At 45.5% G+C, this 26,342-nt stretch overlaps 1 protein-coding gene across 3 annotated transcripts in view; it reads left to right on the top strand.

Moving 5' to 3' along the window:
- Positions 1–26,342, top strand: part of CHEK1 (checkpoint kinase 1) — a 36,276-nt gene that overhangs the window by 3,680 nt on the left and 6,254 nt on the right. For all 3 annotated transcript variants that reach the window (XM_068242400.1, XM_068242398.1, XM_068242399.1), the window contains 9 exons: positions 491–593; positions 2,690–2,913; positions 6,509–6,573; positions 11,456–11,525; positions 13,046–13,234; positions 14,222–14,326; positions 18,860–18,955; positions 24,112–24,214; positions 25,736–25,919. In XM_068242400.1, the coding sequence (XP_068098501.1) occupies positions 529–593; positions 2,690–2,913; positions 6,509–6,573; positions 11,456–11,525; positions 13,046–13,234; positions 14,222–14,326; positions 18,860–18,955; positions 24,112–24,214; positions 25,736–25,919 (1,101 nt within the window). In that variant the 5' untranslated portion in view covers positions 491–528. The remainder of the gene's footprint in view (positions 1–490; positions 594–2,689; positions 2,914–6,508; positions 6,574–11,455; positions 11,526–13,045; positions 13,235–14,221; positions 14,327–18,859; positions 18,956–24,111; positions 24,215–25,735; positions 25,920–26,342) is intronic.

Raw genomic sequence — 26,342 nt, 5'->3', positions numbered from 1 at the left:
AGTTTGAGAGTGTGCCAACCACCCAATCATGTTAATGAAATTTCCCTGTGAGGTTTCCTGCTGGTTCCCCTGAACTAAACTAGCTCCTTTATATTTGCCTGGGATTTCCACTGGGACCCCCCATTCCCCCCAATGTCTTTAATCTCCCGCCATGTCCTCCCAGTTTGATCCACTGTGCTGCTTTGAAGTACATGATCCAGCTGGGTTGTGGGCCTCTGCGTATGCGTGGTACCTCCCCCTCCATTGCGCTCTCGTGCCTGCGATGATTCTGCACAAGCACAGTTAAATCCTTAAAGAATAGGGAATGCGCAGAGCGCTTCCTGCCAAGGCATTGATAAATCAGCCCCGGGTTATAATGGTGCAAGTAATGGTAAACTAAAAAGGGATTTAAAAAAAAGTAAAAAACAACTGTGATACTGAAATTGAGAATAAACTCAGTGTGACAGATGAATAATCTCTTCTTACAGTTTCAAGTTTGCTTTTCTTACAGTGAATCAGTGCTGCATGAAACTGCGTACCACATAAACCATGGCGATTCCATTTGTAGAAGACTGGGATCTCGTGCAAACACTTGGAGAAGGAGCTTATGGAGAGTAAGTCTGGTGACGCAGTCATAACATGATTGTCATTAAAGTAAACTGGAAGTCTCCCCAAGAAAAACAAGTTGGATGCTTACTTCAGTAGGGGAAAACCTCTGGATGGTCCAGAGGCTTCCCCAGTCTTCCTACATCCTTCCTGCGCTCCACTGAACCCTCCTAAACCATCTTTCACATTAAAGAGGACCTCCACCCTAAAATAAGACTCAGTCAGCGCTGCTGTAATGAAAAGTTTTATTTACCTCTGGAGTCTCATCCCACAAAGCCGCCCTGAAGTCCCTGCATTACTCCACTTCCGCCGCATAGCCCCGCCTCCCCTCTCTCCTCTGAGAAAAAACACCAAGTTTAATAGCTGGCAGCCACGCTTCCAACCATGTATGAGCACGGCCACACTGCAGGCGCTTAGATGAAAGGCACAGAGCCGCTTGTGCACAGCTTATTTATCTTGTGCGCCTGCACTGTGTGGCCACATTTGTAGACAGAGGGGAGCATGGCCATGAAAAGGAAGGTTGCGACCAGCTGTGGCGGTATCATGAACATTGGGGAAACTTCTGGAACATCCCGGAGCTTCCCTTTATCATGCGCAAGTATGAAACTTCCTCCCCCACCTTCCCCCAAAGCTTCAGGCTTACTCAAAGGGAGTCTGAAGCGAAAATGAAAAAAAAAGATACTTGCCTAAGGGGAGGCTCCCGGTCCTCTCCTGGTCCCTGCATTCCCCTGCAGGCATTCTCATTAGCAGTCTCTGACCAATTGGTCAGAGACAAAATACATATATCCAGGCACATCGCCACTAGTTAGGACATTATATAAGTAGTAGGGTATTGTACCGTGTTAGCCATCAGTAAAAGCAAGAAGTTTTAAATCAGGGTGATACCATTTATTGGCTAACTAAAAATGAATAAAAATAAGCAAGCTTTCGGCCTTGCAGCCTTCGTCGGGCTTACATCCTGTTAGTTTGCAGGCTGGTGGTACAGACAGCTATATACATGCAACATCGAAAGGGAAAACTGTTTTTTTTTTTTTTTTGCAAGCATAAATACATGTAAGTTATTAAGGAAAGGGAGGTGCTGAAGGGGGTGTGGCTAGAAAACAGCAAAAAATCTATTAACCCTTCGCACTCACGCATGCAAATGTTCAAACAAATGCATTCACAGATTCACTCATCCAGGCACAACTGTTATCCCTACAGCTAAGTTAAAAGCCGGGGTCTTAGTTCACAGAAGAATGCATTCTTATGCTTAGTCACCTATACTGCGCAGAAGTACCCAGGTTAACATAGGTGTCCTAACTCTGGCCCTGTAACATGCACAGTGCAGACATGTAAACACATTCATTGCATCAAACCTATCAATGGATTAGGAGCACACATCCTGACGTCCTCTCCTGGGACAGATAGTGCATCTTACCAATGTGTTTGCATGTCTGCACTATGCATGTTACAGGGCCAGAGTTAGGACACCTATGTTTACCTGGATACTTCTGCGCAGTATAGGTGACTAAGCATAAGAATGCATTCTTCTGTGAACTAAGACCCCGGCTTTTAACTTAGCTGTAGGGATAACAGTTGTGCCTGGATGAGTGAATCTGCGAATTGGTCAGAGACTGCTCTCTGCCACTGCCTGAGGCTTCAGAAGACCTTTGGGAGCTCGAGTACTCCCAAAAATGGTCTGCTCCATACTGCGCATGCGTGAGTACGCTCTCTTGCGCATGTGCAGTATGGAGATGCCAATTTTAGGGAACACTTGGGCTCACGAAGACTTCCATAGGCTTCCTGCGGCGGGAGGTTTGACTGGAGGAGCCTGGAGGAGAACGAGGGGACCGTGAGAGGAGCGGAAAGGCTTTATAGGACCCAAATCCTTCCGTCTCCTTAGGTGAGTATCTGGTGTTTGTTTGTTTTTTTTCAGCTTTGCTTCGGATTCTCTTTAATTGCATTAGTGCTTTGGCTTTGCTTTACAAAGGGATAAAAGTATAAAATTAATTAGTACATCTATTGTAAGTGTACTTTACCTAGTATAGGCCTATCCTTAATAAAATAAACAAAGTGACAGGTTTGCTTTTTATATATGGTTAAATATCTGTTATTTTCCCTCCAGGGTACAGCTGGCTGTGAACCGGAAGACAGATGAGGCAGTGGCAGTGAAAATTGTGGATATGAAACGAGCAGCAGATTGTCCAGAAAATATAAAGAAAGAAATCTGTATTAATAAGATGCTCAGCCACGCCAACATCGTCAAGTTCTATGGGCATCGCAAGGAAGGCAACATTCAGTACCTCTTCCTGGAATACTGCCGGGGAGGGGAGCTCTTCGACAGAATTGGTAGGTGCTCATTTATTTGGTATGATTTGGTAGTGCTGTATTTGTGCTCCAAAAAATCATTTTTTTTTCTTTCTATATAGCATACATGTCAAACTCCGGCCTGCGGGCCAAATCTGGCCCTCAGAGCAATTAAATTTGGCTCCCAAGTGGTTTCCCCAATTTGCATTATGTTTGGCCCGCTCTAGACCACCAGTGAAGCGATATTGTAGGTGAAGCCCTAGAACGCTGGGGAAGCCATATGGTGAAGGTAGGGGGAAGCACTAAACACTATAGAACTGTATAGGGGAGGGTGGGGGCCACTAAACACCAGGGAACTGTATAGGGGAGGGAGGACCGTTAGACACCAGGGAACTGTATAGGGAGGGAGGCCACTAGACACCAGGGAACTGTATAGGGGAGGGAGGACTACAAGGCACAGTGGAACTGTATAGGGATTGGAGGGGGGCCATTAGACATCAGGGAACTTTATAAGGGAGGAAGGTGGCCAGTATACATTGAGGTTGACCCGTGACTAGGTCCCAGTGTTCAATTTCTTCCCTATTTGTAATGTTATAGTTATTGTAATAGTAATGTTTTTATAGAGGTATAAAGTACACCCAGCATTACACTGTTGTAGGAGGGCTAAGGGAACTTTTGACCTTTTTACAAAAATATGGGACAATGGTTTTTGCAGCGAAAAACTCTGCACAACCCAATCATACCAGTTTCATGTATACAGCAAATGGACAAGCACCATATAAATTAATAAATAAATTATACTTGTACGTTAAAGAGAACCCGAGGCGGGATTTATTTATGTTAGTGGGGCAGAGAGGCTGGTTGTGCACACTAACACCAGCCTCTGTTGCCCCATGGTGTGCCTCCAGGACCCCCCTGTACGCCGCTATACACCCCGCAGTGCTAGCGACACACAGCGTGTCGCCAGCACAATGTTTACCTATGCCTGTCTGTTAGCGCCGCTCCCCCGCCTCCTCTGTATCGGCACTACCTGCCCGCTGATTGGAGGGAAGTGACGCGGGCGGGTAGCGCCGATACAGAGGAGGCGGGGGAGCGGCGCTAACAGACAGGCATAGGTAAACATTGTGCTGGCGACACGCTGTGTGTCGCCAGCACTGCGGTTGGGTATAGCGGCGCGCAGGGGGGTCCTGGAGGCACACCATGGGGCAACAGAGGCTGGTGTTAGTGTGCACAACCAGCCTCTGTGCCCCACTAACATAATTAAATCCCACCTTGGGTTCTCTTTAGGCTACTTACACACCAAGACGTTGCGTTTTAGGGGACGTTATGGTCGCATAACGTGCCCCTAACGCAACGTATGGTGGTGTTGAAGTTGGACGTCAGATTGAGCTGCGTTTTGCAGCTCTCAAAGCAGCCGCTCCAGGTTAGTGATAGGAAGTCCGGATCTTTTTAAGGATTCGGATCATTTGAATCGGATCATTGAATAGATCCAGATCTTTGAACCGAATCATTTTACTAGGGAAGCAGACTGGTTGAAATGACTAGCAGGACAGGAATTTCCCTGCACTGTACATTCTGTATGTTCCTGTTTCTTCCAGACAGACATCCACTGTGAACCGAATCTTTAACTGTGACTATCCGGATGATTCGACTCATAAAAAATAACCGGATCAAATGTTCATGATCCGGACAACACTACAGTCCCACCAGGAGTCTCTGCAGTGCAGTGAATATTAATTAGCCATGTGGCTGGCTGCAGAGGAGGAGGGGAGACCTTCTCCTCCAACATCACTGAGCATGTGCAAGCAGTCTAACGCTGCTTAGCCCAGTATAACATACAGCATGCAGCACTTTGTTTTTAACGTACTGCGTTACAATGTAACACAATATGGGCACTGTGAACAGCACAATGATTTTACAGTGCTGTGATTGAGGCTGCGTTACTGGCTGCTGTAACGTGGGACTTTAACGTCCCACTGTGAAACCAGCTTTAAGGGGACTGTTCCTGAATGAGGAACCAGACTTCCTTCCCAACATAGGCAGCGTGTGCTAAAGGGAATTATATACTGAACATGTTTATATACAAAAGAGAGGGAAAGATTCCCCCCATACAAAAAGCACCAACACTACCAAATATATATCAATTTATAATCAATCGCTTTATTAGGAAAATTCAACAACAATAAAAAACATTAAAAACACCAAGAGGAATTGCACTGGGTTTAATACAATACAATGGAAAAATTAACCTTTTAATAAGGGGCGTACATCTTAGGCATATGAATAACCAGAGTAATTCTGCGCAGTGGACACTCTGTATGTTCAATTACAACTATATGCCTAATCCTCACCACATAAGTCAAAAATCATTGCGCATATTAAAAAATAAGTTAAAGTAAAGTGCCAATCGTGCTAAAAAAAGCGCACTATAAGGGTAGAATAAGGTGCTAATAATGCGCAAATAGGGTAGGTATGCTGTGCAAGAGTCGCAAAGATAAGGTTGCTAGTAAGAGGGACAGGCGAATAACCAGCTATCAAGTGAGGGGGGGGGGGGGGGGGGAGGAGCCTCCTGTCCTTTAAAGGAATTACCTCTCATTTTCACATGCATGACTTCTCATGAGCTCCACCCCTCCTCTGGACTCCCCTTGAGATGTGGAGACTGGCTGCCTCATCCTCTGGCCCCTTTGTCTCGTCAGTGTTTCACCCCATTGCCCACTATATTGTAAGCTGAAAAGGGCAAGGTCCTCCCCCCTATTTTAGCTCATGTCTGCTCTACTTATTCTATCAAATCGCCATGTACCTGTAGGATGCGCGCAGCAGGCCAACACCTGCGTAGTAGTGCCACCGACCCAGAACAGGCTGCTGGAGGGGCATTTAGGTAGAATGCGGGGCAGAGAGAATGGGGGGAGCGGTGGGCATTAGGAGAGGTGGCAGCATATGCATACTCCCCCCTGTTTCTGTAGGTTGATTAGCATCTGGTATCCTTTTAAAGGTCTACTATCCCGAAACATTTTTAAAAAATTTTAAAGTACATGTATACATATAGAAATAAGTACGCTTCTTCCAGAGTAAAATGAGCCATACATTACTTTTTTCCTATGTTGCTGTCACTTATAATAGATAGTAGAAATCTGACTGAACCGAAGGGTTTTGAACTAGTCCATCTCTTCATGGGGGTTTCTCAGCAAGGCTTTTTTTTTTTTTTTTTTTTTTTTAAATAAAGGCACTCCCTGCAAAAGGATTTATACAATGATGCTGGCCAGCCTTCCTGCTCATTGTACACTTTGGTGGCATTTGGGCGGAGCAACTGCCATTCATTACATGCTTTTGACACTAAACAAAACCCTAAGAATCCCCCATGAGGAGATGGGCTAGTCCAAAACTGGTAATGTCAAGATTTCTGCAACCTACTGTAAGTGACAGCAACATTGGAGAAAAATAATTTATGGCTCATTTTGCTCTGGAAGAACTATACTAATTTGTATGTGTGTAGATGTATTTTAATTTTATCATTTTTGTGATAGTGGTCCTTTTTAATATCGCCAATATTGTCAGTTTTGTGTATAAATAAAATGTTTGTTTTTTCCAGTGGTTTGGCTGTGAATTGATGTATGTGCTGTTGTGTGATTTGTTACAGAGCCAGATGTGGGAATGCCGGAACATGAGGCACAGAAGTTCTTCCAGCAGCTGATTGCTGGTGTGGTGAGGAATGCTTTGCTGTTCATCTGACATGTATTTTTCATTTGTTTACTTTTAAATATTACAGAAGTCCTGTTGTTCTTTTCATATGAAAGAATGTATGAAGCCTTTTTCTATCAATCAAGAATTATGCTGGGCATACACGGGTCAATCCGGCGGCCGATTAGCCGCGTGGATCGAATCCCGCTCTTCCCCGCCGGCGCTTCTTTATCAGCCTCTCGATTCCCTGCCATTGTCCGCCGGTGGGGATCGAGCTGTGTCATCGGTCCAGCTGAATATTATCAGCTGCCGGCATCAGCTGCTCGATACACGGTACAGAAACGTACCGTGTATCCCAGCATTACAGGCTTCAGCTAGACCCGAGTAATCAGTTTTTCTTTAGTTATTAACCTCTTCAAGACCACACACGTTACCCCTCCCTCCCCCCAAAGACCAGGCCATTTTTCACAAAAATGGCCACTGCAGCTTAAGGGCTCGCTACAGGGCCGCACAACTCCGCACACAAGTGATTTCCCACCAACAGAGCTCTCTGTTGATGGGGTCTGACCCACACCCTAGGTGTTTGTTTGTTTATAAATATTTATGTCTTTATTTTTGTACTATTTTTTTTTTCCCCTCTCCACCCCCCCCCCCCCCCTCCCGCCAGCCAATCAGCGAGATCGGCTGTGATAGGCTTCAGCCTATCGCAGTGGATCGCTTTTGTCCCCTCTGGAGGGGACAGCCGAGTGACACAGCTGTCCCTTGTAGATCGCTGCCTTAGATCGCATCGCTGTACGTACTAAATAGACGAGTTTCGCCATCTAACCATCTCCTAGCGGCGATCGCCGCTGGGAGGCTTGAAGGTGGAGATGTGGAGCGCGATCTACTGCAAAAGCCAGCCCCAGGACTTTACGCCGATCAGCGTTAGGCGGTCCTGGTGCTGCCACCGCGACGCCCATTGCTGTGACGCGGTCCTGAACAGGTTAACCTTAAAGAGAACCTGAGGATTTTTTTGGGGGGGACAGATGGGACACAGAGGCATGCTCTTTGCCTCATGACATGCCTCTGTGTCCCCCACCACCGCTCTCTGCCCTCTGATATTAGTGACAATATTTGTCGCCATCTCGGAGGTAAACATGTAGGAGAGGGATTCCCTGTTCAAAATGCCCACCAGGGGAGTTTCTGCAGTGTTTCCAGAGCTGCCAATGGGCAGCTCTCTCTCCCTGGCCTCGCCCCCTGCTGCTCCCCCGCCTCCCTGCATGCTGTGAATGAGAGAATGAATCTCTCATTCTCATCGACAGAGGTCACAAAAGTGAAAGTGTTGCAGCCCACAGGAGCGGCGGTTTTAGAGGCCACCTGATCCGTTCAGCCCCGCAGATCAGGTAGCCTTTTTTTTTTATTTCATGAGCCCACCTCGGGCTCTCTTTAATTAGTGGCTTGCAAGTGCTTCAGGCCAATTTTATTTTAGATCAGGTGTCTTCCAACTGGTATTGTTTAAAAGGAAATAAATGTCCGTCCCCATTTTCCTCTCAGTTCAGGTGTGCTCTAATGAAGATTAACGCATTTTCCACTTCTAAAAAATGAAAAACTGATCTAAATTAGACTTAATCTGTTTATAAGGACAGAAGGGAATGCTTTGCTATGCCTATGCACTTGTTTGTTAAAGCGTTATAAAACCCTGACATAATATTCAATAAAAACACGTTTTCCTACTTATTTTATTTATTATACTTTATATGCCATACGGTTATCATATTTGCTTTTGTGCATAAGTATTATTCATTTAGAAATTACAAATTCCCAAATTACACACTTTTTTGCTTTGAGAGCTGACTTTGCATTCTATTTATAACTTTTTATTTCATGCTGAAATATAAGCAGAAATACTTTCTGACTGTCTGTCTTTGTTCAGGAGACTCTGCCGTGTCAGAGAAGTGTTTGTTTACATTTCTCACTTGATATGATTAAAAGCAAAATACATTATCTCTAGTTTGGATTCCTCCATCTTTCCCAGCATTAAGCTTTTCTGTCCTGTGTTTAACACTTTGAATGCTGTTCTAGTAAAAAAAAGTATATAATATCAGGGCTGTGGAGTCGGTACAAAAATCTTCCAACTCAGACTCCTCAGTTTCTGAAACCACGACTCCGACTCCAACTCCGGGTACCCAAAATTGCTCAGACTCCGACTCCTCGACTCCGACTCCTTAGTCTAATACTTTACAGGGCAGTGGATTTAGTACAAAAATGTGACCCTGACTCCTCAGTTTCTGAAACCACGACTCCGACTCTGGGTGCCCAAAATTGCCCCGACTCCAACTCCGACTCCACAGCCCTGTATAATATGCTGTAAATAATGTTTTAGAGCAGCCTTTCTCAACCTTTTAACCCTGGAGGAACCCTGCAAATAACTTTTGGACCTCGAGGAACCCCTGCAAACAATGTTTTGATCTCGAGGAACCCCTGCAGGAAGCATGCTCTTTATAAGTATGTGTAGCTGTTTATTTCACTACTCCCTATTACACTGCCACTCATTATACTGTCTCCTGAGCCCCCAATTTAGTGCTTCTTGTTACACTACCACCTATTATAGTGTGCTCTATTATACTTCCCCCACGATAGGGGAAAATGCCAAGGAACCCCTGCAGAGTCCTCAAGGAACCCTGGTTGAGAAAGCCTGTTTTAGAGCAAAGAAGAATTGCTGGGTTTTATTCCGCTTTAAGGGGTACAAGTGATGTGTGATAATTATAGCGGGGGGTACTTAGTAAGCACATGCTTTCAGGAGGAGAGATAAGCCAAATAATGTTGACAAACGTCACCCTATAACACAACTTATTAAAGCTATATCTCCGTTTTATTTACTAAATGGTGAAGCTTGTGTGTATGAGGACTTGTGAAGAAGAGTTTGATCAGGTGATCACTTTGTAGGGTTCTGGTCTGCTGGTTGCAGTCATGTGCTGAAGTAGGAAATGATCAGAGAAAACTGGAGCCCTGCAAATCTGTCAGCTGATCAAACTGTTCACCTGCTTCTCTGTGACTTATCACTCACATCTCTTCATTGGCCTTCAATCACCATAAATGCTCACTACACAAATCTTTACCGTAAAATTACAGACAGCAGTAATTACCATCCCCCAACGGTCACTTTTTTTTTAATTTTTGACAAGTGTGACTTAAACAGACACTGAAGCAAAAAAAAATTATAATTATGATATAATTAATTGGTTGTGTAGTCGAATCTCGGCTCTGCCTGATCAGTAAGCCAGCACCTATTCAGTAGGAGACCTTGGGCAAGTTTCCCTAGCACTGCTTCTGCCTATAGAGCGCGTCCTAGTGGCTGCAGCTCTGGCGCTTTGAGTCCGCCAGGAGAAAAGCGCAATATAAATGTTATTTGTCTTGTCTTTGTCTAGTACGGATAATTACTAGAAGATTAGTAGTGAAGAAAATATTCTCATATTTTTATTTTCAGTTATATAGTGATTTTTTTTTTTTTAATTTTTTTTTTTTTTTTTTTTATAAATAACATTGCATCATTCACTAATATGTACAGTTTACACATTACTCAGCATTCTAAATGTTTTTATAGAGCAGGCCAGTGAACTGTTGACCTGTCCTCTGGCAGAGAAAAAGAAAATCCTTGACTGACAGTTGAGATAGCAAGCTTCAGAAGACAGAGCTCTCTGCAACTTTGAAAGTTGTGGAGCTCAATGGCTTTTTTGCATAGATAACTGGAGTTTCTTAACTCTTCCTGTACTGGAAAGAATATTAGACTTATGTCTCTGCTCCTAATGTTTTATTTCTTAGTTGTACTACACATACAAATCCTTATATAATTTTTTTTCTCTTCCGTGTCTCTTTATGGTTGGTAAAAGTGTGGTAAAAAGGTGGTAATAGTTTAATAAGTTGGTAAAAGTGCAGAAAATATTGTTTTCTCTGGAAAAGTTCAGCAAACACAGCTCAAAAGGCTCTAGACTACCGTACATGTAATTGGATGTGACGTAAAAAAAGGCACCAGGTGCTTTAAAGTGTAGCAGAGCTCCTGAAAAGAAAGTTTTTTTATACATACCTGGGGCTTCTTCCTGCCCCATCCACACGTATCGCTCCAACGCAGCTGTCCTCCGCTGTCTGCAGCTTCGGTACCAGGCCCTGTCACTTCTGTCAGTCGGAGCCAGTCTACGCAGGAGAAGTGCACCCTCTACGTATCCAGTGGCTGCTGGAGAGATACGCCAACAGCGCACTTCTCTTACGTCAGACTGGCCGCGACTGACAGAAGTGGCGAAACCCGGTTCCCGAAGCTGCAGGCAGTGGAGGACGGCGGCATGGGAGTGATCCCTGTGGATGGGGGCTGGAGGAAGCCCCAGGTATCTATAAAACGTTTTCTTTTCAGGAGCTCTGGTTTCCTTCACACTTAAGTGTTTTGCGCAAAACGCTCAAGCACTAGTGCTTTTTAAAGCCCTAGTGCAATAGTACCCTATGGGCCTGTACTCGCAATAAACGCAAATCGCCAAACGCAAATTTGTATCCTGCACCATTTTCTGGCGATTTTCCGGCGACCGCGTTTAGTGCTATAGAAGTGCTGAACGCGAAAAAATCGGCAAGTGTGGATGGGTTTTTTTTTTTTTTTCAGAGTTTACCTCTAAAATAACACATTTTTACTAACATATTATTTCACTTTTATCACTTTTTTTTTCTTTGTAGCGCTTTTTCTGCGAATAGTAATTTCAGGCAAAGAACCTTGTGAATGTAGACATGGTCATACTTCAGTCAGTAATTTTCTGACACTTCGTTACCGCATGCTACTCATTGTGAATAGAGGCCATCGTAGTATTCTCCTGCTTTGAATTATCTATCTTTATAACTACTGTCATTTCCTTTGTTACAATGTGATTTTCCAATTCATCTCTTTCAGGAATATCTTCACGGCCTGGGGATTACACACAGAGATATAAAGCCCGAGAACCTGCTTCTGGATGACAGAGGTAGTAAATGTGGCATGGCGTAACTTTTGTATTTTGGACCTGATTTTACTTGTTTTTCTGGTGCACCTCTGCTGCCTAATTTAAAGAGACACTGAAGCGAAAAAAAAAATGATGATATTATGATTTGTATGTGTAGTACAGCTAAGAAATAAAACATTAAGATCAGATACATCACTCTAATTGTTTCCAGTACAGGAAGAGTTAAGAAACTCCAGTTGTTATCTCTATGCAAAAAAGCCATTAATCTCTGCGACTTTCAAAGTCATGGAGAGGGCTGTTATCTGACTTTTATTATCTCAACTGTAAGTAAACAAATGTCTTTTTCTCTGCCAGAGGAGAGGTCATTAGTTCACAGACTGCTCTGAAAGAATCATTTTGAATGCTGAGTGTTGTGTAATCTGCACATATTATAGAGGATGCAATGTTAGAAAAAACACTATATACCTGAAAATAAAAGTATGAGAATATTTTCTTTGCTGCTAATCTTCTAGTAATTATTCATAGTACACAACCAATTCAGTATATCATATATTTTTTTTCGCTTCAGTGTCTCTTTAAAATATAACAAAATGCAAACTGCAATTCCACTTTTAAAGAGGAACTGTAGAGAACATAATCAATAAAATTGCTTATTTTTTACAATATTCCTTTCTAAATTAAGTCAGTGTTTGCCCATTGTAAAGCCTTTCCTTCCCTTATTTACATTCTGAAATATATCACTGCTGGTGACATCTTTAGTCCTGTCAGAATGTTAGATTAATGAGCGTTCCGAAGCCAGCGAAAATGACTGGCCTCCCAGAATGCTCTGGGTGGCAGACTTCTACATAGTTAAACAGCCTAGGCTAAACACTGGAAGGAAGGGGTTACATACCAATATACAGCAATCTATAGATATAGGAAGGGTTTCTGATGCTGAAACCGGGAAAAGTAACATTAAGGCTACTTTCACACTAAGACGTTGCGTTAGATGCTATCTTAAGGTCGCATAACGTGCACCTAACGCAACGCATAGTGTGGTAGAAGCTGGACGTCAGATCGAGCCGCGTTAAGCAGCTCTTCATACGTCCTGTGATGCGTACTCTTGGACGCATGCGGCATCACGTGGTCCCGCCGGCCAATCGACGCACAGAGCGGTGCTCCAGGAAGTAAACACTGCACGTCACACCGTGCAGTGAATATTAATTGCCCATGTGCCTGCCCGAGGAGGAGGAGGGGGAGACATCCTCCTCCAATACTACTGAGCATGTGGAAACAGTCTAACGCGGCTTAGCCGCGTAGAACGCACAGCATGCAGCACTTTGAAAGAACGTGAAGTGTTAAAATGTAACGCAACGTGGGCACTGTGAACAGCCCATTGATTTTTTTCATTGCTATGCGGTGGGCTGCGTTACAGGCTGCACTAACGTGCGCCTGTAACGTCTTACTGTGAAAGCAGCCTAAAGTGGCTATCCTGAATAATTTACTGCGTTCTACTATATGTCACTACAGGGCCTCTTTATCAACTTTTGTTATTTCTTCAGATCATTTGAAAATCTCAGATTTTGGCTTGGCGACAGTGTTCAGGCACAATGGCAGAGAGCGTCTGCTGAATAAGATGTGTGGAACACTGCCCTACGTGGCAGCTGAGCTTATAAGGCTGAGAAACTTTCATGCGGAGCCCGTGGACGTTTGGTCCTGTGGGATCGTACTGACTGCTATGTTAGCTGGAGGTAAGGTGTTTACGTTTACACACTGAACTATGACAACAGAAAATGGCATCTAACTCGCTGAACAGCAATACAGCTGCAGGGATGGAATAACACTTCAAGGGGAAGTAAAAGGTGAAATGGCAGCCACTCACAGTCCGTTTTACAAAGCAGATGTGTTGTTAAGAGGGGTTGTTCACCAAGTATACAGTACAATTTAGTTTCTCCCAGCAATGTACAGCTAGGAGCTTCATGTCAGTGTAGAGAGGCACGAGATCAGAGAAAGTCCTGTGTTTAGATGAACCAGATGGGTAATGGGCTTTCCTGTGAAAATGAAAGATCGAGGATAGAGGAATTGGCACTTATGGTCTGTCCATGTGTGAGAGCTTGACTCTGCAGAGAAGGGGAACTGCCCGCTATACAATGCCGCAGTTAGGATTTCTGCAAGCCCTCTGTGCCAGTGATGCTATTGGGCGCTGATGTGTCAGGCGCCTCCTGTCTCCAAAACTTGCCTACCTTACCGCATATTGCGGCTTTGCAGCAGAGAGGGGGGTTTGAGGACGAGGTCGGTTTAGGTTCATGAAGGGGGGATCTTATGGTTAGGCACCGGTGGGGGGTTCTTAGTTATAGGCACCACCAAGAGGATCGTAGGTTTAGGCATCACCAGAGGGGGTCTTACGGTTAGACACCGGGGGGGGGAGGGGGGGTCACTTAGGTTTAGGCACCACCAAGGGTAAGTTCTTGGGTTTGGCATCGATAGATGGGTTCTGTGTGAGAGTAGGGTTAGGTTTGGCTGTAGTAAAATACCAGTAAACATTATTCATATTTTACCATGGAAACCAGCAGTAGAGTATTGCTAATTGTAACGATATTCTAATAGTGGTAATCCCCTTCGCCCTTTTTTCCAGGAGCCTTTTTCATGTATGCATCTTGGCCAGCTTTTCCAGTAGAAGATGGCTATAGTGTTTCTGTGTGCCCGACCATAATACAATCTCCTGTCTCTGTAAACAGAACTACCATGGGATCAGCCAAATGATGCCTGTCAAGAGTACTGTGACTGGAAAGAGTCTAAACACTACCTCAACCCATGGAAAAAGATTGACGCAGCACCTCTGGGTAATTGCATTTCTTGCTTTTTGTTTTTTCTTTTCCTTATGTTTTGGCATGTGTAAACTGACCAGTGCAGTGTTCTCCCTAGAAATAGTTTTCAGCCAGTCAGGGTAAATCAGTATGTGGGTGGTCAGACCACCTGTGGAAAGTTGTCTGCCTCTGCGCCATGCCTCCAGTAGTGTGTGTCAGCAGGATTGATGGACAAATAGTGAAGGCATGTGGTCTGTGTAGGTATTCCTTTTAGGGTGCAAAACACATACCTACATAGACCTAGCAGTAGGACATTGTACCGTGTTAGCCATCAGTAAAGGTAGCCATACACTGGTCGATTTGCCATCAGATTCGACCAACTGACAGATCCCTATCTGATCGAATCTGATCAGAGAGGGATCGTATGGCTGCCTTTACTGCAAACAGATTGTGAATCGGTTTCAGCCTGAAACCGTTCACAATCTGTTGTGGTGGTGGTGCTGCCGCCGCTCCCGCCCGCCCGCATACATTACCTGCTCCGCCGGCGCAACTCCAGTCCCCCGGTCACCGCTGCTCCGTCTTTTCTCTGGTCTCCAGCCCCGGCATGCTTTACTTCTTCCTGCCCAGCAGGAAATTTAAACAGTAGAGCGCACTCTACTGTTTAAACTTCCTGCCGGACAGGAGGAACTGAAGCATGCCGGAGACTAGCGCGGACACGGAGCAGCGGTGACCGGGGGTAGTCGTGCCGGCGGAGCAGGTAATGAATGCGGCTCTATTGCGTCGGTCGTCGGGTACTCGAACGCCGCTAGCGACGCGCTCCCTACCCGCGGGCGATCGACGCTAATTTTCCGCACGGAGCGATCGACGGGATCGGACAAAAAGGATCGAAATTCGGCATGTAGCGCGAACGATTGCAGCAGATTCGATCCTAGTGATCGAATCTGCTGTCGAAACGGCGGCGAATCGGGCGAGTGTATGGCCACCTTAACAGCAAGAAGTTTTAAATCAGGTTGATACCATTTATTGGCTAACTTAGAAGGCCATGTGCTACTTTTATCTATAGGTCCCTTTCTTGACTGCATTCATTTTTTGTTAGGAATGGAAAATATTTCCCATGTACTTTCAAGCAGGCAGTTTAGCTTGGCTGTTCATCTCTTTAATTGATGACGGCATTGTGCAAATGACAATAAGCACAGCAGTAAAGTTACCTTGTTGATCTGCAGTAAGAGAGACCATCAAGTTCCCTTTAAGGCCCTTTCACACGGGCAGTTGATCTGTGTGCTCACCAAGCAGTTACTAAGCAGCAATGAGCAGTTACCAGGCAGCAGCAAGCAGTTGTGAGAGGTTGACAGCCATTTCACTGCCTATAAACAGCCCGTGTGAAAGGGCCCATACTGTGTTCCTTTTGTGGTGATTAATTTTGCAGTTCTACTGGCTTACAGTAGATGTAATCCATCTTGGATGCCGTGCAAGCCTATTATGCAGCACTGGACATTAGTTAAGGTTACAGACAATATTTATGGGTGACATACAGCAATATGACAATACAGGAATACAAGAAAACCAGATCACGCAGCACAGTATGAGTACAAGGTAATGCTTAGTCACTGGAGGGGAGCATGGAGATCACACAGCACAGTATGAGTACAAGGTAATGCTTAGTCACTGGATGGGAGCATGGAGATCACACAGCACAGTATGAGTACAAGGTAATGCTTAGTCACTGGATGGAGCATGGAGATCACACAGCACAGTATGAGTACAAGGTAATGCTTAGTCACTGGATGGAGCATGGAGATTAGGCAGCACAGTATGAGTACAAGGTAATGCTTAGTCACTGGATGGGAGCATGGATATCACACAGCACAGTATGAGTACAAGGTAATGCTTAGTCACTGGAGGGGAGCATGGAGATCACACAGCACAGTATGAGTACAAGGTAATGCTTAGTCACTGGATGGGGCATGGAGATCACACAGCACAGTATGAGTACAAGGTAATGCTTAGTCACTGGAGGGGAGCATGGAGATCACACAGCACAGTATGAGTACAAGGTAATGCTTAGTCACTGGATGGGGCATGGAGATCACACAGCACAGTATGAGTACAAGGTAATGCTTAGTCACTGGATGGGAGCATGGAGATCACACAGCACAGTATGAGTACAAGGTAATGCTTAGTCACTGGATGGAGCATGGAGATCACACAGCACAGTATGAGTACAAGGTAATGCTTAGTCACTGGAGGGGAGCATGGAGATCACACAGCACAGTATGAGTACAAGGTAATGCTTAGTCACTGGATGGAGCATGGAGATCACACAGCACAGTATGAGTACAAGGTAATGCTTAGTCACTGGATGGGAGCATGGAGATCACACAGCACAGTATGAGTACAAGGTAATGCTTAGTCACTGGATGGGAGCATGGAGATCACACAGCACAGTATGAGTACAAGGTAATGCTTAGTCAGTCACTGGATGGAGCATGGAGATCACACAGCACAGTATGAGTACAAGGTAATGCTTAGTCACTGGATGGAGCATGGAGATCACACAGCACAGTATGAGTACAAGGTAATGCTTAGTCACTGGAGGGGAGCATGGAGATCACACAGCACAGTATGAGTACAAGGTAATGCTTAGTCACTGGAGGGGAGCATGGAGATCACACAGCACAGTATGAGTACAAGGTAATGCTTAGTCACTGGATGGAGCATGGAGATCACACAGCACAGTATGAGTACAAGGTAATGCTTAGTCACTGGATGGAGCATGGAGATTACACAGCACAGTATGAGTACAAGGTAATGCTTAGTCACTGGATGGAGCATGGAGATCACACAGCACAGTATGAGTACAAGGTAATGCTTAGTCAGTCACTGGATGGAGCATGGAGATCACACAGCACAGTATGAGTACAAGGTAATGCTTAGTCACTGGAGGGGAGCATGGAGATCACACAGCACAGTATGAGTACAAGGTAATGCTTAGTCAGTCACTGGAGGGGAGCATGGAGATTAGGCAAGTTAGGTTCACTCAGATGCATAGCATGGGTGCACAGTAATGGAGGTGCATGATCAGGTAGGACACAAAAGGAGGAGGACCCTGCCCAAAGGCTTACAATCTAGAGGGAGAGGTAAGGACACGGAAGGTAGGGGACCAGATTTCCGCTGGGGGTTTAGAGAAGCTTGTGAGGGGTGGTAGGCCAGAGTGAAAAGCTGAGTTTTGAGGGCCTTCTTGAAGATATTGAAGGAGGGGGCTGCCCTAATGGGGGAAGTAGGAAGTTCCATAGTGTTGGAGTTTTGCGATGCACACTCAGCGCTGCTTTGCTCTTCCTCCCCTCTTGCAGGTGCATCTGTCATGTGACATCGCTCTGTATATATGTCTCATTAAAATGTGCATGGAATGATGTCATGTGATGCTCACAGGGATTAAGTACACCAGCAGTGCTTGCTGAGTGACTGAATGCCATAGATATGCTTTTAAAGTGCTTTTGAATCCACATTTGCCAGTGTAATAAAATGTATCTTCAGTTACAATTGTTAGCACATGTTGTTTTTCCAGCTTACCACAAGGTGGCAGTGGTTGTTCACAAGTTTTAGGGCTGTTTCACATTGTCTGGAGTGTTCTGCGCCTGCACAGAACAAAAGTGAGAGTGATTGACAGTGGCGCAGGCGCAGTAGATGTCGGCATCTGAAACGAAGGGGATTCCGGGACTCTGGAGCTGCAGCGAGGGACATATCAGCTGCCAGTCAGATGTTTTCTTTAAAAAGTAACTGTCAGGCATAAAATCCATAATCCATTCTCAAAAAGATGCTGACAAGGCAATTGGGAAGTTTAAAATCAATTTAACTTTTTTTATTATTATTATTATTATTATTATTAGTCCCCAATACAGCCAGGCTCTTTTCTGGTACGCTGGCCGCAAAAGAGAAGTTGTAATGTACCCTCCTGTTGTGTGCCCCTCTCTGCACACCTGCCGCACCCCTCGCCCTGCATTCATCCTCGGATCTCCTCCCCGCACTATTACTCAGTGAAGTGGGGAAAAATAAAAGCAGTGCGCACAGAGACTCACCTCCATATGGTTCCACGAGCTGGAGTTCCTGTCTTTATACTCTGCAGAACCGCCGGCGGTACTGCAGAGTGTATAGACGGAAACTCCAGCTCGTGGAACCATATGGAGGTGAGTCTCTGTGCGAACTGCTTTTATTCCTCCTCCGCTTCGCTGAGTAATAGTGCGGGAGGAGAGGATCTGAGAGGGGGGGGATGCCGAAGCCTTTGGGACCCAAGATGGCCCCTGCCATAGACATAATTCTGTCCAGTTTACTATATAAAATACCCTGAAATCAATAGGTGTACAGGGCAATACATGTGTTATGCAAGTAGAGCAAGTATGGTATGTTTGTTTGTTGTTTTTTTTTTTTCCCCTGGCATAGTATGGCTAATTGTTGTTCTTTAAAAGGAAATCAATATGGCAGCCTCCATATTCCTCTCACTTCAGGTTAACTTGGCTTCTCCCCACTGTATGAGCGTCTTCATGCATTCTACTTCATGTCTTTTCTCCCCAGCACTTCTATGTAAGATGCTAACAGAAGTTCCCAGTGCCAGGATTACTATTCCAGACATAAAGAAAGATCGCTGGTTCAACAAATCCCTGAAAATAGGTAAGAAATTTTATTTTTTTTCTAAATGTTTTTCCTTTTTAAAGTGATCCCTAACTAAAAAACAAAAAAGCAAGAGTCTCACTTACCTGGGGTTTGGACCAGCCCCCCGCAGCCGTCCTGTGCCCACGGCGTTCCAAACCAATCCTCCGTTCCACTGCCGTGGCTTACTTTCGTTTCTGCCGATCTTCTGCCATTTCTACTGATCAGTCGGAGGTTCACTGCGCCGTTGCCACTCGTATCCTCATACGCATTCATGTCATCGAACACGTCCTGTGCAGGCGCAGTAAGAGGAACTCCTGCACATCTAAAATTGATGAAATGTCTTACACCTGGCATATTTAACTCCCCAATAGAATGGTCGAATAAAACCCACAGTCTGTAAAAATTGCAAAGAAAAAGAATCCCCCTCATATAAAAATTGCAAAGAAAAAGAATCCCCCTCATATTAACATAATATTATCAGAATTAAGCATGAAGCAAAAGGCAGCACTGTACAATATCAATTTTATTGAAGCCAACAAATAGGTTAACAACAAGGCCGGGCCATCCCAGGCCACAAATAAAGGACATAGCTGAGCATACAAAAATATCATATTCACGATAAAGTCATGCAAGAAGTGGCATGTATCCACTCAACAATATTCATGTGCCCAATTAAATCTTGGTCTGTTGAGGTCTTGCAAAATGTAAATATCACATCGAAATATTTTCATATAAATAATCGCATATATAAATAGATGTGATACAAGGCCAAAAACAGATCACAGGAGCGGGGCACATTAAAGAGTAACTGTCGGGCATAAAATAAAAAATCAATTCTTTATTTTTATCTGGTAAACAAGTAATAAGGAGGCAAACCAGGCAATCCAAAAGTTAAAATAACTATTACTTTTCTTGTTATGTGATCTTTCCCCAGTTTACCTGACTCTTATTTGGCACACACAAAATTTGGTAAACAAAAAGGAAGTTGCAGGGCATGCTGGGTTGTCCTTTTTTTTGATTGGCCAATATTTCTCATACTGACACAATGCACTTTCTATAGTTAAGGGCGGGCAAATCAGGCAGAGGAGAATAAGGGAGGAAATGACATTAGAATTGGCTTCAAAATAGTCACACAAAAAGGGAAATGCTAAGAAGGATTTTCTTTTTTTTACTGTAGAAAAATCACTAAAATCAAAACGTGGACAGGGCAATACATATGCTATGTACCGTATTTTTCGGACTATAAGACGCTCCGGACTATAAGACGCACCTGTTTTTAGAGGACAAAATCCAGGGAAAAAATATATATACTATATATACTAAACCTGGTGCATCTGTAGTGCAAGGGCATCTTATGGCCCTTCCACCCTCGCCTTATGTGTTCTCTGGTGTCTCCCTGTGTCATTCTTTCTCTGTCCCTGTGTCCTCTGGTGTCCCCATGTCCTCTTATGTCCCCGTGTTCTCTGGTGTCCCCCTGTGTCATTCTCTGTCCCCCTATGTCATTCTGTGTCCCCTTGTGTCATTCTCTGTCCCCCTGTGTCCTCTGGTGTCATTCTCTGTCCCCCTGTGTTCTCCGGTGTCATTCTCTGTCCCCCTGTGTTCTGCTGTGTCATTCTCTGTCCTCCTGTGTCATTCTCTGTCCCCCTGTGTCCTTCTCTGTCCCCCTGTGTCCTCTGGTGTCCCTCTATGTCCTCCTGTGTCATTATCTGTCCCCCTGTGTCCTCTGGTGTCCCTCCTCCTCTGTCATTCTCTGTCCCCCTGTGTCCTCTGGTGTCCCTCTATGTCCTCCTGTGTTGTTCTCTGTCCACCTGTGTCCTCTGCTGCCCCCCCTGTGTCCTTATCTGTCCCCCTGTGTCCTCTGCTGTCCCCCGCTGTGTCATTCTCTGTCCCCGTGTTCTCTGGTGTCCTTCTATGTCATGCACTGCCCCCCCCCCCGGGTCCTTGTGTCCCCCTGTTTGCGGTGTCTGTGTTTGCCATTAACATTAGTGAATGAGGAGACCACCAGATATTAATATGGTGCAGTAATAAGGGCGCTGAACCAGCGCCGAGTGAGAGAACAACAATGAAAAGCACGTGTGTAAGGAAAGATGGCAGATCGCTGCATTAGCTTACCGAAGAGGAAGGTATGGAAGGAATACAGCGCAAACGCCACCGCTACCATGCGGCTTTCACTAGGTTAGATGACAGCAAAGCCATTGACCAATCAGGTGGGGGAGCGCTGCCTCAGTCAGCCTATCCCAGCGCATACGGCTACTGCTGGTTTGTTACACCGCCCGATAGTCCCGTGGGCGGGATCATGCTCGTCATTGCGGCCAATCACTGCACTCCCAGCTTCTGAGGGCGTGCAGTGATTGGCCGCAATGACGAGCATGATCCCGCCCTCGGGACTATCGGGCGGTGTAACAAACCGGCAGTAGCCGTATGCGCTGGGATTGGCTGACTCGGGCAGCGTTCCCCCACCTGATTGGTCAATGGCTTTGTTGTCATCTAACCTAGTGAAAGCCGCATGGTAGCGGTGGCGTTTGCGCTGTATTCCTTCCATACCTTCCTCTTCGGTAAGCTAATGCAGCGATCTGCCATCTTTCCTTACACACGTGCTTTTCATTTATTCTGATTACTGCAGTATAATAATATCTGATGGTCTCCTCATTCAATAACGTTAATAGGACACGCAGACACCGCACACAGGGGGACACCAGACACGGAAACTAGAAAAAACATAGGCACTGCTACGTACATTTGGACTATAAGACGCACTGACTTTTTCCCTCCACTTTTGGGGGAGAAAAAGTGCGTCTTATAGTCCGAAAAATACGGTAAGTAGAGCAAGTGTTTATCTACTTATATGTGTTGTTGTTGTGTGCTTTTTTTTATTATTATTATTTTTTTTTTTTTTTATTTGGAGATAGTATGGCTGACAGCTCCTTTTTAAGTGAAATTATAAAACTATGTAAGGCCATAAACCTGCTAAACTGTAAATACAATGTGTATAAATGTAAAAGCTCACATGTAAATGAGCATAAAGGGAAAGGTGCAATATAACAGCATATATTTCATAAAAATTGATGATAGGACATAAGCCTAAATATGGAGATTCAAAGTTTATAGTGCCAAAGTGCATAGATAAAATGTTAGCAGAAACATAAGAATCCAATGACTGATAAAAAAAAAGAAAAAAGATCCACAAAAACTGTGAGTAAACAAATATGGAGGGATCAACCTAATGGAAGATATGAATCCAAGGTGAAATGGCAGGGAGATAGCAGGAAGATGAGGTATAAAGGCTGAGCTTATAGCAAATAGGTGATAGTAGGGGGCTCGGGGACCCCTACTATCACCCCTACAATAGAACCCATAATCCACAGACAACTGCCCATAATCCACAGACAACTGCCCCCTCCTTTTTTCACCTGATGTGGGAATTCCATATAATAGCAGGTTTATGGAAGCAGATAAATAAATTCCTGCATGATAAAATGTGCTGCCCTATGAATCCTTACCCAATCCTATAGGTAGCCATACACTGGTCGATTTGCCATCAGATTCGACCAACTGACAGATCCCTATCTGATTGAATCTGATCAGAGAGGGATCGTATGGCTGCCTTTACTGCAAACAGATTGTGAACCGATTTCAGCCTGAAACCGTTCACAATCGGTGGTGGTGGTGCTGCCGCCGCTCCGCCCGCCCGCATACATTACCTGCTCCGCCGGCGCGACTCCAGTCCCCAGGTCACCGCTGCTCCGTCTCCGCTCTGGTCTCCGGCCCTGGCATGCTTTACTTCTTCCTGCCCGGCAGGAAGTTTAAACAGTAGAGCGCCCTCTACTGTTTAAACTTCCTGCCGGGCCGGAGGAACTGAAGCATGCCGGAGACCAGCGTGGACACGGAGCAGCGGTGACTGGGCGTAGACGTGCCGGCGGAGCAGGTATGCGGCTCTATTGCGTCGGTCGTCGGGCACTCGAACACCGCTAGCGACGCGCTCCCTACCCGCGGGCGATCGACGCTAATTTTCCGCACGGAGCGATCGACGGGATCGGACGAAAAGGATCGAAATTCGGCGTGTAGCGCGAACGATTGGCAGCAGATTCGATCCCAGTGATCGAATCTGCTGTCGAAACGGCAGCGAATCGGGCCAGTGTATGGCCACCTTATGTCTCCTCGGTGTAATAAAAGAGGAAGGTTAATCTGTATTGTTAAAATCGCACAAAAGTAAACATACCAGTGCGTTAGGGGACATCTCCCATTACCCTCTGTCACAATTTCGCCGCTCCTCGCCGCATTAAAAGTGGTTAAAAATAGTTTTAAAAAGTTTGTTTATAAACAAACAAAATGGCCACCAAAACAGGAAGTAGATTGATGTACAGTATGTCCACACATAGAAAATACATCCATACACAAGCAGGCTGTATACAGCCATCCTTCTGAATCTCAAGAGATCATTTGTGTGTTTCTTTCCCCCTGCGGCTATCTTCCACTGAAGTGTCAGGCTATTTCTTCCTGCAGAGTGCAGACAGCTGTGCCTGTATGTAATTCCTCAGTATGTGAAAGCCCAGCCAGCTCAGAGGAGGATTTATCCAGCTTGTAAAAGATAATAGAACAGAGAGAAGCTGCACTAATCTAAATATCACACAGGCAGTGTGCAGAGAGGGGCCTGGATGGGGGAGTTCGTAGCAGAACCACAACACTGAAGAACTTGGCAGCCTTCCAGACACAGGCCTGACAAGTCTGACAAGAGAGAGATAAGTTGATTTATTACAGAGATGGTGATAGTAGAACGTGCTGCAGTAAGCCAGAACACATTAGAATAGCTTTTGGAACTTGTAGGATGATCAAAAACAGGATGCAATTTTTGTTTACGGAGTCTCTTTAAGGCAGGATTCTGACTGCAGGTTGCATATCACACGTTATGATGTGTATGAACTGCAATGGACACTGCCTGTGTTATATACCATGCATGTTAATTTAAAGGCTGCGTGCAGCGAGTTAGAATTATGGAATGCGTTATAATGCAGACAGGCCTATAGAATTGTATGGGTAGTCTGTTGACATGCAGAATTATGGTTCTATTGTACCCTAATTGTACAATAAAGGAACTAGAATTGTCAGCACTGAACAGTTATTTGGTTGGTTATGAATGCACAGCCTGCTTTACAAATGTCTTTTTAATCCATCAGGTGTGAAAAGAAATCGCACTGCCTCGGGGGGTTCTGCAGAAACGTCTGAAGTTCTCAGTAAACACATTCGCAGTGATGCAGACTTTTCTCACCACTCACGCAGGTAATTGTCATTTTAGTAGGCTGCTTGTGTCAGTGGTTTACCCTTTTGGAGACCGCTGATAGTAAATCCTACGCCTCACTTGTGGCTGTCTAAGCCTGATGCGTCGTAGGATTTACGCCACCTGCCATTTCCGCTCTCGACGCGACCGTGCGCACCCGAGAGGGGAGATTAAGCGGTCATGTGACAGCTGACCCCTCAGTGATCAGGAGCCATCGCGGTTTGGCTCCTGGTCATGTGGCAGTCCCCCGGCGATCGGCGCTCTCCTCCGCTCTGGCCGGCAACCCAGCTCGCTCTGCGTTAAGTGTCGAGTTCCGGCTTCATAACGTCATCAAGCCGCATCCCGGGAACTTAGCGGCCGTACGAGCAAGGATGCCGGCCAGAGCGGAGGAGGCTAGACCTGCTCATCGCTGGAGCCAGGGAGGTGGGTAAAGGCTGCTGGTGATACGGGGGTCACCTGGCTACAAGGGGGGCACCATGTCCAGCTAGCTATACTGGGGATCCGGCTGGGCTGATTCACACTACAAGAGCCTTTTAAGAGATTTTGAAAGCTCTTTCTAATACAATGCTATGGGGGATTTTTACAAAATCACATCCCTCCAGTGTGAACACACAAAGAGGAAAACGCTAGCAAGAGCTTTTAAAATCACAAAGGACTTAGAAAAGCTCTTCCAGCCCTTAACTTTATTTCGGAATTGTGTACTGATGTCCAGTCTGTCAGTATTAGGGATACACAGACAGCCGTCCACATTTGTTGTGTTTTTGTTTTTATCAACATTTTTTTTTTATGATGTTTTAGTACAAAACTCCTGCAGTAGTGAAAATGGAAAAATAACATCTTCCAGCAGAATATCCTATACTTATTTTAAGGAAATCCTAAGTGAGCAGTTTACCTTACCTTGGGCTTCTTGCAGCCCCCTGGAGTCATCCTGTTCCTGCGCTGTTTTTCCGAGACCGTCCATAGAGCACCGACGACACCCTTAAAGCTGGCCACGAAAGAATCTACTGCGCCTGCGCATAACGCTCCCGAGAACGGGTGCACAATCAGAGTGCTTGGGGCCGCGCATGCACAGTAGCCTGGAACTGGGTTTGACCGGCCAGCTTTGAGGGCTCGCTGCTGATTGCTGGATGGCTGCGAAAGGACGGTGCGGGCACAGGATGGGGGGGGGGGGCTGGTTGGAGCAATAGAAGTGACAGACGCATGTCATTGTGCACAGAACATGCCTCTGTGTGCTATTAAGATTTGAAAAACACACCTCGGGTTCTCTCTAAGTATCCCTTTAATGGTGGTTCTGATTCTTGGTTTTGACCATCCCAAGAAATTTGACAGCTCCGTATGTGTAACATTTCAAAGTGCTAATGGAGGTGCTGACTTTTAATGTCTGCTTCCTGGGAACTGGAATTAGTTTGATACTGATTTGCAGAGTATTCAGGAAGGTTTGCTATGAGAAGGGGGCTGATGGGAGAGACCTCTTGTATGTTGCCTCTTTAGCAGACTGTAACACTCTGATTTTCCCTTTGCAGCGATGAGAAGACAAAGTATTCCAGCTCCCAGCCAGAACCTCGCACAGCCTCCCCAGCCTGGGATAGCAGCTGCTCTCACATAGACTCACTGGTGCAGGGCAAGGGAATCAGCTTCTCACAGCCAGCCTGCCCAGAGAACATGCTGCTCAACAGTCAGCTGCTGGGCACTCCGGGGGCCTCACAGGTAACACCGCGGCATACCTATCCTCCTATCCTGTCCATACACTCACCGGGGGCCTCACAGGTAACACCGCGGCATACCTTTTCTATTATCCTGTCCATACACTCACCAGGGCCTCACAGGTAACACCCCGACATACCTATCCTCTTATCCTGTCCATACACTCACCGGGGGCCTCACAGGTAACACCCCTACATACCTATCCTCCTATCCTGTCCATACACTCACCTGGGCCTCACAGGTAACACCCCGACATACCTATCTTCTTATCCTGTCCATACACTCACCGGGGGCCTCACAGGTAACACCCCTACATACCTATCCTCCTATCCTGTCCATACACTCACCGGGGCCTCACAGGTAACACCCCGACATACCTATCCTCTTATCCTGTCCATACACTCACCGGGGGCCTCACAGGTAACA

This window comes from Hyperolius riggenbachi, chromosome 6, assembly GCF_040937935.1.
Source record: "Hyperolius riggenbachi isolate aHypRig1 chromosome 6, aHypRig1.pri, whole genome shotgun sequence".
Lineage (NCBI taxonomy): Eukaryota > Metazoa > Chordata > Amphibia > Anura > Hyperoliidae > Hyperolius > Hyperolius riggenbachi.
The sequence above is the reverse complement of the archived record's forward strand: the minus strand, read 5'-3'. Positions and strand labels throughout refer to the sequence as shown.